Below are 18,310 nucleotides of genomic sequence, written 5' to 3'. Positions count from 1 at the left end.
TATATTAATAATTTAGCCTGATCTTTCAATTTCCAATCAAATGAGCCTCTTTCAAAAGATTTATGCGACCCTCCTTCTATAATAGCCTTATATGCCCCCAGGCTCTTAACTTACGAATAATACCTTCGGACTTGGTGGGGTTTTGTCAACCACTTACGTATTAAAAAAGGCCTAGAGGGGTCTAGTTACCCCCTGGTTACTTTTAGATTTTAAAAAAGAAATTATAACTTTCAATTTTCAAACAAGTGAACCCCCTCTGAAGTTTATATGGCCACCCCTCCTAAAAAAAAACCATACATGCTACTCTGCACATAACTTATGACATGTGTCACCTGGCCCTGGTGAGCCAATTTCACCCCTAAGATTTGTTATCTTAACTGCAACCCATTTTATCAAAATGGGTATATATAAATGTTAGCGGATGCATTTGGAGAAAAAGAGCTTGGAGGTCTAGTTGTCCTTCGACAACTTTTGATGTTTAAAATGGGTGCAAGAACTTATAACTTCTAATCGATCCCCTTCCAAAGGGTGTAGAACAGCGCATTTCATATGAAGTACCTATGGAAAAGAAAACATAACATAACTGAAACCTTTTGGCTTTTACTATAGAAGACGCTATAGTTTTTAAGTCCTTACATGTTAACATTAAGCAAATTGAATAATATATAGCCCTTGCCTTGGGGCTAGGGAAAGTTTTGTCGACTCCGATGGAAAAGTAATTGGACCTCTGGACCCCTTAGAAAAAATACCTCTCTCGAAATTTTGATCAGATACACATGGAGTAAAGGTATGTTTGGAGGGGGGATGGCCGTCATTTCATCATTTTTTACTCTTAACTAGGAGAATAGAATTTACTATTCTGAATCAGAATTTATAAGACCCCCTTCAATTAAACTTCATATACTACCAATAAACAAAATTAATAACTCAGAGTCCTTGTCCATGGAAAGGGGGGGGGGTCAAGCCAGAAACATAGCTATTCGGCATTTTGGCTGGGGGGTATTATTCCCCACCAATCACTTGTGACTCTTAAGAAGGAAACTAAAACTTTTAATTTCAAACATATTCAGCCCCTTCTGAAGTTTATACGATAACCTCTTCTAAAAAAAAATTCTTAACAATGGGCATTTGAGATAACTTACAGTCTCTTGTCAAGCCAGAAGGTATAGATATTTCACTATTTTAAATATAAAAATTATACAGATTACTTTTGAACCTAGTAGCTTTTTATCAGACACACCAGAGCAAAACAGAGTTTGTGGATCTCTGATTACTTTTGACATCTAAAAAGATCACTAGAACTTACAATTTCCAGTACATTCAGCCCCTTTTGAAGTTTATATGATAGTATGATAGCCTATTCTGCAAAAAAACTTTTTTTAACAAAGAGTATTTGGCATAGCTTACAAGCTATAGTCAAATCAGGAGGTATAGTTATTTTACGGATTTCAACATAATTATCATAAAAATTACTTTGAACATAGTAACTCTTAATAAGACGGACTAGAGCAAAAAAGGGTTTGTTGAACTCTGATAACTTTTGAAGCCTAAAAACATAACTAAAATTTTTAATTTTCAATGATATGAGTCACCTTTAGATTTTATATAGCCTCTACTATTACGTAAACCTCATGCATCTTTGAGGCATAGCTCGCTATCCTTTAATCCAGGCCCAAAGGGGTTTTGTCAACCCCAATTGGATGAACATTGGACTATTTTGAACAAAATAGCAAACTCCAAATTTTTATCAGATGCATTTTGGGATAAGAAGACATGGGGAGGGGCTCTCTTTGCTCTCCAACCTCTCTGATTCTTAAAAAGCCAACTACAACTTTCAATTTTCAGTCTACTGAGCCTATTCAAAAGTTTATACTACCACCTCCTCCAGGAAACATTATATAACCTCTGGGAATAACTTACAACACTTGTCCTCGTGCTCTGAGGGGTTGTGTAAGCCCAAGATGCTTTGTTATATGGTCTTTTGACTATTTCAGCAAAATAGCTATCTTATTTTACATGCAGTTGTAAGAAATAGGCGTGACAGGGCTAGTTGCCAAGCAATCACTTTTTGTTCTAAAAAAGGGAACTAGAATTCCCCATTAATGATCAAATGACCCTCCTCCCAGGTCTATGTGGTCATCAATTTCCTAAGAACCTTTTATGCACCCGGGGCAAAACCTACAACCTTTTCCCCGGGCTCTGGAGGGTGTTAATCCAGGAGGCATTGTTGTTTGATAAATGGACTATTTTGAACAAAACGGGTATCTCAAACTTATTTTTGGATTTATTGGATAAAAGACATAGTGGGACTAGGTGCCTTCTCTGTACTTTTGACTTTTGAGCCACTTAAAAAATTCTGAAGAAAAAAAATTCCATTAGAACCGTATATGCCCTTGTGCATAACCTACTGCTCTTTAACTCAGACTCTAGGGGTGTGTGTTACCCCAGATGTATTGTTGCATGATCTTTTGACTATTTTGATGTATTTTTACTATTTTGACTACTTTCAGGAATAGTACCTCTTTGTCTCAGGCTTTTGTGGTTTTTGGACTATTTTGAACAACATTGCTATCTCAAAATATAGACCTAATACATTTGTTGAGACAAGGCACAGAGTACGGACAGCTACCCTTTGATCTCTTCTGACTATGAAAAAGCAATCCATAACTTTCAATTTCTAATCTAATGAGTGACCTTCCAGCTTTCTAAGATCACCCCTTCTTAAAAAATTATATTACCCAGGGGCCTAGGTTACAAGCTTTGCCCCCCGGCTCAGGGGGTCATTTCAATCACGAAGGCATTACTTTATGTTCTTATATCGCTCTTTTGAACAAAATACCCATCTTAGGATTTAAAAAGGAATGATTTTGGAGAAAAAAGAGAGGGTCGAGAGAATTTTCCCTTCTCCTCACTTTTAACTCTTAGAGTGAACTAGAGTTTTAGCTTTGAAGTTAAATGAGCCTATTTCGAAAGTTAAACAGCCATTCCTTCCATAAAAACCTAATAATTTAACTGTGGGCATGTCGCACTACTTAAAGTACATGCCCTTTGGGATTTGGTCTCTCAACCCAGGTGACATAGCTATTAGCCTCTCAACTATTTTGAACCAAATAGGTATCTCAAAATTATTTCAGATGGATTTGAATAAAAGAGGAGTTGTGGGGCTAGTTGCCCTTTGAGCACCTTAAAAAGGGGAACTTGGTCATTCAATTTCCAATCCATTTAGCAAGCTCCAAAATTTTTACGAAAACCATTCAAACAGTTCGTGGTAACGAACTGTAGTAAGGAGCGATCTGGCTCACTAGTAACCAAAACTCTAAAAAAAAGCAGTTTTTTATTGTTTTAAAAAGTGGAGTTGAGAGAAAGAGTCAAACTTTAGCGTAAAGAGCAAGGCGTTGAGGACTGGTCAACCCCTTTTATATACGAAATAATTTCTGATTGTTTTAAGTTTTAATGTCGCTCCTTACTTGCAGTTTAAAAAACTATTTTTTTTTATTTAATACTATAAGAACTGCATAGGCTCTTGAAGATAATCTACTATCCTTTCCCCCATGCTCGGGGGTTTGTATTAACCCCAGAGGTATTTTTGTATGATCTCTTGACTATTTTGAACAATATAGATATCTCAAACTTTTGAATGATGGAAAAGAACCATTAAGGGGAAAGGTTTTGGGTTGGAGGCTGGTTACCCTCAGATCATATTTACGCCTTTAAGGGAAACTAAAACTTCGATTTCAAATTGAATGACCTTCCTTTGAAATTTATACAATCACCCCTTATATAAAATCTTTGATGTTAACAATGCGCAATATTTAGAAGTAGCAGTTCTTGGCCTCAGACCTTGTTTTTTTTTTAACTATTTTGTCAAAACTCTGATCCAATTTTGTGGAAAACAGGGCTCAGAGGTGGGAGAGATAAACTTTGATCTCTTTTGACAGTGAAAAACAATTTTAGAACTTGAATTTCCAATCAAATGAGTCATCTTCAAATTTTTTACGACCACACCTTTCTTAAAACCATTATATTCCCATGTGGCATAGCTAACAGCCTTTTCCCCTGGCCTCAAGGGGGTTCTATTATCCCCAAAGGCCTTACTGTATGATGATATACGACTATTTTGAACAAAATACCTCTCTCAGAATTAACATAGGAAGGATTTTGGGGACAAAGAGCGAGGGTTGATGGAGTTTGTCTTCTCATCACTTCTTTATATTAAAAATAGAGCTATAATTTTTGCTTTTAAATTAAATGATTAGCTTTTAATATTGGAAGGTAAAGTAATGGCAGCTGTCAGACATGGCTCGGAGGCATGGGCGCTCCGAAAAGTGGATTAATATTTACTAGATGTTGTCTAGAGAAATTGCCTTTGGATTGTTCTGGGTACCTGCAAGACGTTTAAAACAGTAGGCTGTACAAAACTTGTGGTTCAATCCTTCTTTCTATGGCTATAATGAAAGAAAGGTTGGGATGGTTAGGGCAAGCTATGCGGATGAAGGATAACAGATTGCCGAAGATAGTCCTTTTCAGCCAACTATCAAAGGCTAAACAGAAAGTTTGTCATCCTCGGATGTCATGAAGAAAGATTTAAAGGAAACGGGAACTTCTTTGGAGGGTGTACAGAGGAGGGCTTTGAATAGAATGGGGTGGAGAAGGAGCGTACGTAGTTTGTTGGTTTCAGGCGGCTTGGTGCTGCAGTGTACTGTTAGTAGTATTAGTAGTCATCGAAGTGTATATTGCCACTCCTTCTATAAAAACCTGATATTTGAACGATGTGCCTCTTGCATTACTTGCAGCCCATACCCATGGGGCTTTGGAAGTTCTCTCAACCCAGGTGGCAGAGTTATTTGACCCCTGTAATTGTATGAAGACAATACCTATCTCAAAATTTGATCAGACGAATTTGGGAAAAACGGCTCAGAAAAAAAGGAGCCTAGCTGCCCTTTGATTAACTTTGACTCTTAAAAACAGATCTAGAACTAACAATTTCCTTTGGCCCTCTGTTAAAGTTTATGTGACCACTCCTTCCATTAGAACCTTAAATACACCCAGGGCTTAGCTTACAACCCTTCCTCCGTGAATCTTCCGGGCTGTATTAACACCGGGAGATTGTCGTAGGATCTTTGAACTATTTTGAACAAAATGACCATCTCCAAATTTAAGAAGATGCATCCTGGGAAGATAGGGTGTGTTGGGCTAATTTCACTCCAATCAAGGGCGCTATTCACCCTTCAGTTATTTTTAAATCTTAAAAAGAAAACATTAGTTCCGTTGTCCAATCGGAAGAGCCTTCTCCGAAGTTTGCACGAATAAAATTCTTCACAAAAACCTTATGTGCTAACAATTGGCAAATAGCATATTTTATTGCACTTATCTGGAAGGCTGGGGGGACTTACAACACCAAAGACATAATTACTTAACTTTGGACTATGGAATATTTTATTGACTTTTACTATACTATTCTCAGTGGATGTGCTTTGTGTAACGACAGTAATGGGGAAAGGGCCTAGTTGCCCTCTAATATCATTTGATTCTTAACATTCTGACCGTGTATCCCGCGATTTTAGTGTTTAGCAGCTACTGATTAAAACCCCGTATAATTTTTTTTTTAATTTTGTTTAAAAACGTTTTGTTTTTGTTGCAAAGCTTAAGTAAATTATTTTAAACACTAACTAATCAAAATAACTTTTAATTGACGTATTATTTGGCTTTTGTGACATTTTTGGCAAATGATAAGGTAACTGTTTGAAAATAAAAATTTATTTCAAAAGTCGTTTGACACATTCTATTTACAATTTCAATAAAAGAAATTTCTCGATAAAAAAACTCGATGGATTAAAAAATATTTGTGACTTTACACTATTTGATTTTTATTTCTATTGTACTGCAAATTAAAAAAATATGGCAAAAAATATTTTTGAAATTAAATGGAAGGGCAACTGGGTCAAAGAAATTGTTCATTCGAAATTCCATGTAATCCAGCAATAAGAAGAGTGAATTTTTTCACAATGAAATGGGAGGTTAGTACTTTCCGATTGTCAGTTAATTTACTTTGCAGTGTCTTATATTTTATACTTGTTTTCATATATTTTATTGTTTAATTAAAGGACTAACTCTTGCAGTTAGACATACAGGTTTCTGATAAGAACCAGTATCTTATACGGGCAAATAAAAATCTGAATAGAAATCATTGGTAAAGATTTATAGGCTATGTATATCTTGCTTTTACCATCTCTATAACTTACAGACAGAAAGTGTTTTATTTTTTATTCTATTCAACTTCCAGTTCACTATTAACTGAAACTTTCACAATAACACCCTGTGCCTTAGCAACATAAATATTAGTAAAAGTAGTTTAAGTAGCCTTAGCAGCGGTAGTAGTAGTAGTGGTAGTACAGGCATGGACATACTGTCTATTATTTAGTTTAGCATACTCTTCATGACACACTGAAAGTTTTAACTTAGTACCCCGATGCTTAAAAAGCATTGCAGCAAGATCTTACTCTAATATAAATTTCTTTTTTATAAGTGAGTGAATTAGTAAGCACTGCCAGACATTTTACTTTTTAAGAGTAAAATATATTTATATTATCAAATTATATTTAACAGAGGTTTCTTACAGTTATTTTTTTTAAAGTGTATTCCATAAGCAGTAAGAACAACTATTCCATATACACCACTAGAATTTCGGGCCAATTTGTCAAATCAATAATAAAAAAAAATTTTATTATGTAAATTTATAAGATAAATATCGTATTTTGAAATAAAAATTATTTTTTTAGGCTGACCCAAATGATATTCTTCACTTCACTTTCTTTATGGAGCTTGACTTATATATTTGTAAACGATTTTAGATACGAAAAGTAAAGAAAGTTGGAATGTGGCCTGTTGGCTTAGTTTCTCATTTTGGTCTGAATTCTCCAATCGTCAAGAATGGAAAAGTAGTTGGGTTTTACGTTGGTTGGATAGGAGATCGTACATTTCCTGTTGATATGGCGTCATTTGGAGTTAATCTACGCTATTTGACTAAGGTAAGCCGGTTTCTTTCAATTACAGACTCCTTGCCTTTAAGCGCATTATTTCAGATTTTTCACTAGATGTTTTAACCATGCTTCTAGTTTATTTTACCAAATCTGAAAATAATAATCGATATATTTTCTTCTGACAATAGCATTGTTCTCAGACTGACTTTTTTAACGAATTATAAATAAGGATTCCTTCAGCTTAATAGTAACCAAAATTCTAAAAACTAGAACTTGACATCAATAAATTCATCATATAAAATGGACTATTACTGTGATTATGAATATTAAAAATCATAAATTCTAGAAAAGTATATATCCATTAGAGCTTACTCTTGAACCTAGTCATGGCACTGGTCTAGAAGATCATTTCTTAGGTTTGAATATTAATATTTCTGATAATAATAAACTAAGTTTTAAAATGTATAATAAAACAGATGATTTCGATTTTGAAGTGATTAATTTCCCCTTCCCTAAAAGTAATATACACTCAAATATCACATATTCGGCATTTTTCTCACAGTTACTAAGATATGCAAGGATTTGTAGTAATTATTTTGATTTTAAAAATAGATGTAGAATTTTAAGCCAAAAATTGATTTTAAGAGGTTTTTCTGCGAATAGATTAACTCGGCAATTTAAAATTTTTGTTTTCATTATAAGGAACTTTTAAATAAATACCAAAGGAATTATCTTGAAATACTTAGCAAAATCTTTGGCTAATTTTGATTTTCCCTGTTACTGAGTTTGGCGTGTCCCTAATTTTTGACAGAGGATTTCCGAAGGATTTTGCATATATTGTCGTTTCAAATGGTCTTATTTTACATTCATTTCTTTGATTTTTATCTCGGTCATATTTACATTAATAAAGAAAAATTTTTACATAATGAAAAACTTTGAATAATTGTTTAGTTTTAATAAAGATTGTGAATTTGTAGCTTAAATACATGAGAGCCAGAACTAAGGCAGGATAAGCTTGTTTTGGTGTTACTTGGCTGGGAAATGTCCAAGAATACCATGGGGAATTTATGGTAGGCACGCCGCTTGCCTGGGTAGAGAATTTGAAGTGCCGAAACCCTATAGGCAAGGGTGTATTCTCCTGATGAGCCCTTGTGTTGGGTTGTTGCCTCTGAATAATTTTTTTTCTTTTTATTAATGTTTGGTAAATGACGACTTATACTTACTGATGACACGACTGACTTTGCATGGATTATTGCTTATGGTTGATTGTGTATGGCTATGCTGTTTGACCTATGTGATTGTATGGATGAGTAGGGTTAAGGCCTTATTCAAGTGTTGATCAATATTAATTACTGATTTAGGAAAACAGTCTTCCTTTTCTCATTCTGTCTTTTTTTCTTATGTGTTTGTGCTGTTGCACTGGTGATTTCTATTTTCATTATATTTCATTATATATATATATATATATTATGATGAAGACGGTCCTTTGACAAAGGGCTGAAATATTCACTGAATTGAATTTCACTGTGTTGAGAAAGATTTGTGTTTTTTTGTTATGGAAAGGCAGTGTGGTCTTTGTGACTATTTAGGTCAATTAGCCTTCATTCTTCACCCTTTTTTCCTCCAAATTGAACCAAATAAAATTCGAGAGACCTATCTCACTCAGTATGGTCAAAAAGTCCTATAACTATGCCTTTGTGGATAACAAAACCTCCTTAAGCCCCTGTTGAAATGTATGTAAGTTACAAATCTTACCCGTTGTTTGCATATAATATATGCTAGTGGAAAGTATACAGAATTTTCCAGGTAGAGGGGATTTTACTGCTATGGGAATTCCTACTGTATGAGTTTTCTGTGGAGAGATAAGTTTCTGGGAGTGAACTTTTCAGGAGAAGTTTTTCCTTGGGATTTTGCTAGATATTCTACATAAAAAATTTTATTTCTTTTACTTTCACTTAGACGACTCATCCTTATATGTGGAAATATTAGTAGAAATTCTGAAGGCACGTCACAGGAAAAGGAGTAGGATATTCTTCACAAAACTGCATTGAGGGATAGGGAAGTCATAACCACATTTTATAAAAAGACAGGAGAGTCCTCACGACATAGCATACGATAATTGGCTATTCCTGATCGAATTTTCTTGTAAGCCTTAGATAGCATACAGAATCTTACCCCATCTAGATAAATGATTTCTGACCTTTTACTCGTTTCATCTGAGAACTAGAAAAGAATTTTTCTAGACCACATGCAAGCACAATCTTTTGGAAATAGTTTTATCACAATAATGTATCTCTCTTTCAAATAAGCAGTTCTTTTGATGACAATTCTTGAAAAGAGAGAGCTTACAGCTTGTTGAGTATATTACTATCCCATCTCATTATGGAGAATTCATTTTCTCCTGAAAATTTTCATTTGGCACCTTTACTGTCTTATGAATGTTCAAGAGCACAAGGAAGCTCACGGAAAAAATTATCAGTATATTAGAAAGTGATCTTGAAGAGCAAAACAAAAGATTGAAAAAAAAAAGAAATTCTCCAAATTCTTCGAGAAATGATACAGAAGATCTGTATATAAAAAAAAGATAATTTACGAATTTTCAGCATCGTTGAGGAAAAGCTCCAAAATGTGAATTGACCCTAAATCTCTTTAGTGATAGATTTTAACAGTTCTTCACATTATCCGTAGAATAAATCTGTTTTTCCTATTAACTATGTCCTAGCGATTTTATAAGGCTAGGGTAAGAAATGGGACAAGTTTAGGTCCTGTTGTTGTTTAGGGTATCGCAATACGAGCTGTTTTGGCTATAGCAACATAGATAAGAGAAATACAAGCAGCATTGTATCCCAGGGCCACTTTTACTCTGGCATTGCGAGTTGTTTTTGCTATAGAAAAATACATATTGAGCATTCAAGTTCTTTTGGCTATATAAAGATATATAGGGGAAATATGAGCAAGATTCCATCCCACGCCACGTTTTTGGTTACTTGACCTGCCCCTAGGGGTGTTCCTGTCGCTATTGTTACTATACAGGCCAGCTTTTATAGTTCCCAAATCTACTACTAGGGAAAGAGGGGTCTCAGGCACTAGTTTCGCTATATTAGCCGCTTTTTCGGGGTTTACTTCCTGCATGGTGTTTTAACCAATTATTTTCCGTATTTTAAGATTTGGTCTTTTGAGAGGAAGTCTCTAAATCATCATCGTGAGGCCCTTGCTATTCTGAAATTTTGTGCTCGCATAATATTCGGTTGTTATTTAACTCATAATTTCTACCTCATATTTTACTGTTTATCAAGTTTTTTAATGGTTTTGATTTTCATTCATTATATTTTGACCGATTATTTTCTGGAGTTTAAGATTTGGGCTTTTTTATGGGGGAGTTTCTTCTAACCTTACTTTTTTGGCTTCACATATACTTCAATGCCAAGCAATACCATTCAAAAAGCTTTAATTTATTCATTTCTAATAAGTTATTTTTCTTAATACTAATTATAAATTGGCTTTTTAATTTGGTGTACACTTCTTTTTTACTTCTAACCATAGTTTCTGGCCTTGTGTATATTTCATGGCTATTCATTTTTTTAAGTTTTAGATTATAGTTTCTCGGTTTCATTCAATAAATATGTTCAGATAACATTTAAAATCTCTTATCAAACTAGACTTCATGCATCAAAAGTATCTCTTTTTTTGCTTTTTATCAACATTTTTTGGGACCCTCCCTCACCACTCCAACACCGTTCTACTCCGTAATCAAATTTCTTATTTTATTACCAAACAAGATGGTAGGTTTTCTGTACTTCAGCTTAATATTCAGAGTCTTTGTTCTTCGTTTGATAAGTAGAACAAAATATAGCGCAGTCACCACCCTGATTTTATCGGTTTTTGTGAGACTTTCATTGATTCAAAGAATGAATCTCTATTGCATCTCCTTTGGTACAAGATGGAATATTCGAATCGAAGTAGGATGGCTAAGGGTTGCCTTGCTGTTTATGTTTCAGAATATCTTCCGTACTCTGTCAGAAATGAATAAACCTGTCAAAGTAAGTACACCTGTTAAGTCTTTCTCTTATCCACGTTCTCTTTTTTTGGCTTTTGATTTGTCTGTTTCTGTGCATTTGTCTATTAAATTGAGTTCATCGTTCTATTTGCTTAGTTGCTGTCCACATGTCATTGTTATGAAGATTCAAAGTTGGGTGGTGAGTGACGCGTGATGGATCATAGTTTGTATGTATTTTGAATTTGTCTGACTCTAGTTCGGGTGACATCTCCTCCTTGGGCGAGCCACTATTTAATCTTCAAAATAACCCAATTGATGTTCATAGTTTGATAAATAATTCAGGAAGTCAGTCTAATAAATCACCATCAAATCCCCATTTTTCAGTTATTAGTAAGTATCTATCGGATTTAAATCGAGCATCCAAACAAGACGGTAGATTATCTGTACTTCTGCTTAATGTTTAGGGTCTTTGTACTTCGTTTGATGAGATGAAAAGAATAGTGCGTAGTGGCCACCCTGATTTTAATGGTCTTTGTGAAAATTTCTTTTACTCAAAAAACGAATCTCTATTGCATCTCCCTGGGTACGAGATGGAATATTTGAATCGAAGTTGGATGACAAAAGGAGGCCTTGCTGCTTTTGTTTCGGAATATCTTCTGTACTCTGTTAGATGTGACCTGTCAAGAAATGAAGAAGGAATTTTTGAATCCATATTTATTGAGATTAAAACCCAAGCTAAATTTTGATTATTGGAAATATACAACGGTCTCCTAGTGGGTCTGTTCCCTCTTTCCTTCAGATTCTTGATGAGGTTTTGGAAATAATCCAGCTTCATTCATGTGAACTTGTCATTGTGGGTGACTTCAACCTTAATTTATGTAACCGGAAGTCATCCTCGTCCTTGGATTTTCTTTAAACAATGATTGCTTGTGAAACATTACATTCTGCATGCATTCCAATTTGCATAACTAACACTACCACTTCTTTGCTAGATAATATTTTTTCATCCTCGACCTTGGTACAATATTCTGTATTGACGAGTGATATTTCATACCATTTTCTGGTGTTTTTCATGGATTATTTTTCTGATTCGTTGCCTAGGAGGAGCCAAAGAGCTGGTTTTTCCTCTTTAAAATTTAATGATAAGGGTGTGCATATTCTTATGTCAAGGTTGGCGGGTTGTTCGTGGAGGATTTCTGAAATGAATCTGACATAGATTCTCTTTTTTAATTCGTTTTAAGATTCTTTAAAAGAAGTTACCTTGGATACATGAGATTCATCCAAGTCAAATCCGGGATCAAAAAGAACAGTCTTTTGGATGACTCCTAGACTCCTTAATAGTTGGAAGAAGAAAAAAATCTTTGGGAGGCTTCAAGGTCCTTTAAGCCATGTTTGCGTGATTCTCAGCCTCAAATTTTCAAAGCTTCACGAAGAGTTTACAATTCGCTTTGCCGAAAGGCTAAATTGTTATTTTATTATAGAAAACACTCTGCGTGAGGTAAAGGCATGAGGAAGACATGGCAAGTAATCAATTCTGTTATCAGGTCGTCTGTTTTGCCTCCTTCTGTCCCTTCAAGTGTTGTCTTTGACGGTAAAAATGTAGAGGGTGAGCTAAAAATTCAACATGCGTTTACTTCTATTTTGCTAATATCGGCAAAACTACGGCCTCATCTGTAAGTCTTTCTTCTTCTCTACTTGATTTTAGGTCTTACCTTGGACCGCTTTGTCCTAAATCAGTGGTCTCGGAACCTTGCTCTGAACCTGAAATAGCAAGAATTGTCAATGTTTGAAGGGTTTTTCATCCTCTGGCCCAGACCGTATTCCGACTATGGTTGTCAAGTTTAATCATCCTGTCATTGTTTCTGCCCTCGCAAGACTTGTCAATCTATCTTTTGAAAAAAGTATCATCCAAAATGCTCTAGAGCGTCCTCGTGTTATTCTTCTTATTAAAGGTGGATCAAGGAATGATCCTGCAAATTATCGTCTCATATCTCTTTTATCAGTGTTTAGTAAAATTTTTGTAAAAGCTTGGCTTTCTCAATTTCTAAACACTTTTTTATGATTTTCAGTTGGGTTTTAGGGCAAAGCACTCAACTGAGCTTGCTGATGCAACTCATTTTAAATTATCTAAATTCAGCTCTTGACTCTGGTTTGATACCTGCTGCTCTTTTTCTTGATGTACGAAAAGCATTTGACTCATTAACACACAAGATTCTTCTTTTAAAACTGCCCCGTATTGGTATAAAAGGGAATGCTTATTCATATTTTCTATCATATTTATCTGGTCGAGTCATTTTGGTGGATCCACACTATTTCTAACCGCTTTTGTATAGAGTTTGACGTTCCACAAGGATCCGTCATTGGGCCAATTATCTTTTTAATCTATTTCAATGATCTTATTAATGCGGTTAAAAATTTAAAACCTACAATTTGCTGTCGTCTTTGTCAACCAGTATCCGTCACTAATTGTGACAGAAGTTTGTCCTTACCGGATACACTTATTGCTTTTGCTGATGACAGTACTATAGGCACAACTGTTAGAACTGAGTATAATCTTCGTTCAACGATGATAGCCCTTTTTAAAAGAGTTATCCAGTGGTTTGATGTAAATTATCTTGCTTTAAATGACGGTAAGTCATGTTTTCTAGTTTTCACCAGAGTCTTAAAGGATTGCCTTGACTTAAATGAAATACGTGCATCAAGAGGTTCTATAAATAGACCTAAGGATCGTTACATTAAATTCCTAGGCATCTTGCTTGACGAAAATCTTTCCTTCAAGTATCTAATTAAAATGAAAGTCTCCAGGAGTCTTGGAATCCCTAGAAAGCTCAAATATATATTTCCAGGGTTGATTCTTAGAATCTTGCTTTGTAGCCTAGTTCAGTCTTATGTTTCATATTTGTCTATTGTTTGGAAGACCAATTTTGTCTCGTCTCTAAAGCCACTTTCCAAACTTTATGATACAGCAAGGACCCTTATTCAGGAAACCAACCGATCTTCACTTAAACCCTTGCTTGATTTGAATTCTCTCTATTTTCTTTTTTGTTCTTCTTTAAGTTTTGTACAGTTGCATGGCCGTCTTCGAGATGTCCTGTGTAATAATGTATCTTTTGTTTCTGATCAATCGACCTTAGAATATCTGCACTTCCAACAATTTACTGGTTCTTCAAACTCCATCAGTGAGTTCTGGCTTCAATCCTCTGACAGTATGCAACAGGATCTGGAACACGCTCCCAGAGTTCTTACAAAGCTGCCACTCGTTTGGAATGTTCAAAAATTAAGTTAGAGATTTAGTAGCTAGTAAATGTTTTTTTTATTCCGGTTTTCCTTGGAGTTGATGTCTCTGGATTGAGATGGGTATTTATTTGAGTTGGTGAAATCATTTGCTACCCCCTACCTAGCTTGTCATTTTGGGGATAATTAAGGTGGTTGACTCAATTTTTCGTGTTTTTCTTTTGTGTTGTTTTTTTTTTCTCCTCTGTTTTTTCCCAGCCATGGAGTCTTTTGGGGAAGATTGTCTTTAAGTAATTTTTGGCTTATGATATGTGTTGTTAAATAAAGAACTCGGAACCCAAAATTGTTTTTGTTATATTATTTTCTAACAAAACATGTCTTTTTTAACTATTAATTTAAAATAAAATATAAGTTTTTAAGGAAAAAATAAAGAAATTGATTTAACCAAAAATGGACAAAAAAACGAATCACATAATCTACCAAGTGTAGAACTACCACAAATCAGCATCAATAAATAATGAAACACAAAACTAAAAAAAAACATTAATGATGTTATTAGTTGTGACAGAGCCACTCTCCCTTCCAATTATGTAAATCACGTATCTAGAACTTGTGCTTATTCTTCTCAACAAGTTTCATCCCAATATCTCCACTCTAAGTGTTTTCCAAGATTTCTGTTTCCCTCCTTCAGCCCCCTGTGTCCATAGATCTGATTCGATTTGAAAATGAAGCATCTTAGACATAAGATTATCCTATATATCAAGTTTCATTAAAATCTGATCACCCATTCGTAAGATAAAGATACCTCAATTTTCACGTTTTCCAAGATTTCTAGTTCCCCCCCCCCCCCAAACTCCCCCAATGTCACAGGATCTGGTTGAGATTTAAAATAGAGCTTTGAAGCACAAGATTTTTTCAAATATCAAATTTCATTAAGATCTGATTACCCGTTCGTGAGTTACAAATGCCTAATTTTTTCTAGTTTTTCCGAATTACCGAATTACCTTTTTGTATGCCTTTTTAATACCTATATGCATGTAGTTCTTTTCAATTAAATAAGATTTCCCCTAAACGCTTCCTGAGCATTTCAACTTATTGCCATTGATGTCATTAGTTACAGAAACCATGGAAAAAGTATGAGAAGTATAGACATAGTGTCTTCTGGCTAGTTCAAATCCACCACAACTTACTCTGAAATATTTAACTTAATAATGTAAGCCGTTATTGTGATATTTCTGTGTCATCCTTTTGAAACTCTTCGTGATCATAGTTTGTTTTGTTTTTGTTCAACATCTGCCTATTTATTCCTTGAAATCTTCCCCTTAATACCCTTAGCTTGTAAAGTAGCAATAGTCATAGTAGCAGTAGTAGCCTTTGTAGAAATATACACAAGTCACCTTTCTTTTTGCTCAACATCCTCTTCAACAAGCGATGTTGCGACTGAATATCCAAATCAGTTTCTTAAGACACATTCTTTTGGCAATATAAATGCACATAGTGTTTTTTAGTTCAAATTTACCATCAATATTCTTTCAAATTTTACCTTCATAAACTTAGCCTTAATAGTACTAGTATCAAAGTTGTTTTGTTGGTAGTTGGAGAAGTAGTTGCATAGTTGGTGTTGAATTGGTAGTAGTAAAAACAGTGGTAGCAGCTGTATTAATAGCGATAGTAGCAAATACATTTAATTTTTTTATCAGTTGAATATCCCTTTCAAGATAACCTGGAAATTTCACCTTGGCAGGGTAAGTCGTTCCAATAATATTGCTGATTTGCACTTTTGAAGCCCTATAGTCACCTTTTCATAATTACTCTAAGCCTGAAAAGTTGTCTTAAATGAAGTAGTAGTTTGAGTAGTAGTTGAGTAGTTAGTAGGTGTAGTAACCTTAGTAAGTTTAGCAATTTTAACAGTGATTTGAATCTATTTCCTTTTTATCAATTGATCTTCCCCTTTAAGTATTCTTTGGAAGCTCCAACTTAATACCCACATCCTTTTTTGAGATGCGTCCATTTGACAATCTGCATGCATAAAGTCTGTTTTGATTTAATTCAAATTCCCTAATTCTGTCAAATATTCACCTTCATCCACTTAGCCTTAACTGTAATAATATCAAAATAGTGGTGGTAATAGTAGGAACAATACTAGCAAAAAAATGTGTTATTAATAGTTGTAGTAAGAGTAGTAACAGCAGTAAAAATAGCAGTAGAAGTAGAGACATTTTAATTTTTGGTCAACTTAATATCCTACTCATGATACCCTTGAAGCTTCTCTTGATAAGATAAGCCGTTCGAAAAATGTTTTGATCAGCAATCTCTATATACACAAAATATGCTTTGATTTAGTGCAAATATCCCCTCGACGTGTCCTCAGATTTTAGTTTCAATAATGTAAGCCTTAGAAGTACCCACTACAGAAATTAGTGATAGAAGTGATAGTGGTAGTGATACAGGATTTTTAAAAGTATTGGTAGTAGTACTAGCAGTAATGTGCAAATTTAGTTTGTGTTTGGTTTATTAATCATCTCCCTTATCATTTCATGAAGGTTTAAAATTAATATATTCAGTTATTCCTGACTTTTCTTTATTTTTATATTCACGGCGCCAGATACCTAAAGCTTTGTGATAGGCACATGATTCCTTTAAAACATGCCTTAATGTCCTTCGAATTTTTGGAAAGTAGTAGTCAAAAATGCGTGCTTTTTCTCAATAACATATAATCCGCGTAAACAATGATCAAATTGCCAAACAAAAAAACTTCTACCTGAGACCATGGGTGTGGGTATTGATATCCCCAAACGTATAAAAACTTAATCTTTCAATAATACTGAAAATATAGAGGTATTAAAACTTTGTTTGTATGTTTGTTTTAGGGAAATTACGGAGGTTTGGGAGGAGGAGTACAGCTCTCAAATCATATTTGACTCTTTAAAAGGGCACTGTAACTTCTAATTTTACATCGAATGAGCCCCACTTGAACTTTTTCACGACAATCTATCACGACATTCTATCAGAAACCTTATTTACCCCCAGGACAAAAAAAACGGTCCTTTCCTCAGGGCTCTTTGGGGATGTGTCAACCCTGGAGGCATTGTTATACGCTCTTTGGACTATTTTGTTTTGAAATAGAAATCTGGCAATTTCAATCAGAATCGTTTCATGAAATAGGGTTAGTTATATGAGGATAGTCTAGTTGATCTCAGTTACTTTTGAATATTAAAATAGAACTAGAAAATCCAATTTTAAACCAAATGAGCAACCTACAAAGTTTATGCCTCCAAACGCTCCATAAAAACCTTAAATGTCCCATCGGCATAACTTACAACCCATGCCCTCATGCTCTGGTGGTTTGTAACTCCCGAAAAAGCTTTGTTATATTATCTTTTGACTATGTTAAATAAAAAGGTTGTCTCAAAATTTATATTTGATGCATTAAATACTACTTGTGGTGGGAGAGATGCTCTCTAATCAATTTGAGGCTTAAAAAGAGTATTAAAACTTCTGATTACCATTCAAATAAGACCTCTCCAAAGTATATACGACCACCATTTTTATAAGAGCCTTCTATACACCAAGGGCATATCTTAAAACCCATTTTAAAGTTTTTAAAGTTTAAGTTTCAAAAATAAATTGGTTTTATAGCATTCCTCTTAATATTTTTTTTTTTATTTTTATAGTTTTAAGGGTTTTATTTCAATATTTTAGTTCTTATGTTTTAGTTTTTACTTTTAGAATTAGGTTTTACTGTCAAAGTTTGATTGTTAAAGTCTAACTTGGTTTAGTTTTAAAGTAACATTTTTTAAGTTGTTGCATTAAAGCTACATTTTCCTGTTTTGAAATTTTACGCTCATGAGACATGGTAACAACAAAAAGTTCTTTATTCTATTATTTTTGAACAGCATATGTCTTTTCCTTATCATTTCCAGACTTACAGGGGTCCCCCTACATGACACTTGGACTGCAGAACAAGTCCTATATTTCTTTCAAATTTCCATGCCGAAAGGGGGCTTTCAGCATCTCTCAATTTAATGTATTTTTGCACCATAAAACAAGGTATGTAACACAAATCTTTATTTTATTGTTTTTGAACAAATCGTGTCTT

General features: G+C 34.3%; 1 protein-coding gene across 1 annotated transcript in view; it reads left to right on the top strand.

Annotated features, from left to right (window-relative positions):
* LOC136031563 (galactosylgalactosylxylosylprotein 3-beta-glucuronosyltransferase S-like) overlaps positions 1-18,310 on the top strand; it is a gene marked incomplete at its 3' end in the record, with an annotated part of 221,092 nt that overhangs the window by 185,589 nt on the left and 17,193 nt on the right. The window contains 1 exon segment of the mRNA XM_065711232.1: positions 6,852-7,028. Within this exon segment, the coding sequence (XP_065567304.1) occupies positions 6,852-7,028 (177 nt within the window).

Source organism: Artemia franciscana, chromosome 9 (assembly GCF_032884065.1).
Source record: "Artemia franciscana chromosome 9, ASM3288406v1, whole genome shotgun sequence".
In the NCBI taxonomy this organism is placed as follows: Eukaryota; Metazoa; Arthropoda; class Branchiopoda; order Anostraca; family Artemiidae; genus Artemia; species Artemia franciscana.
This window is presented reverse-complemented; position numbering and strand designations above follow the sequence as displayed.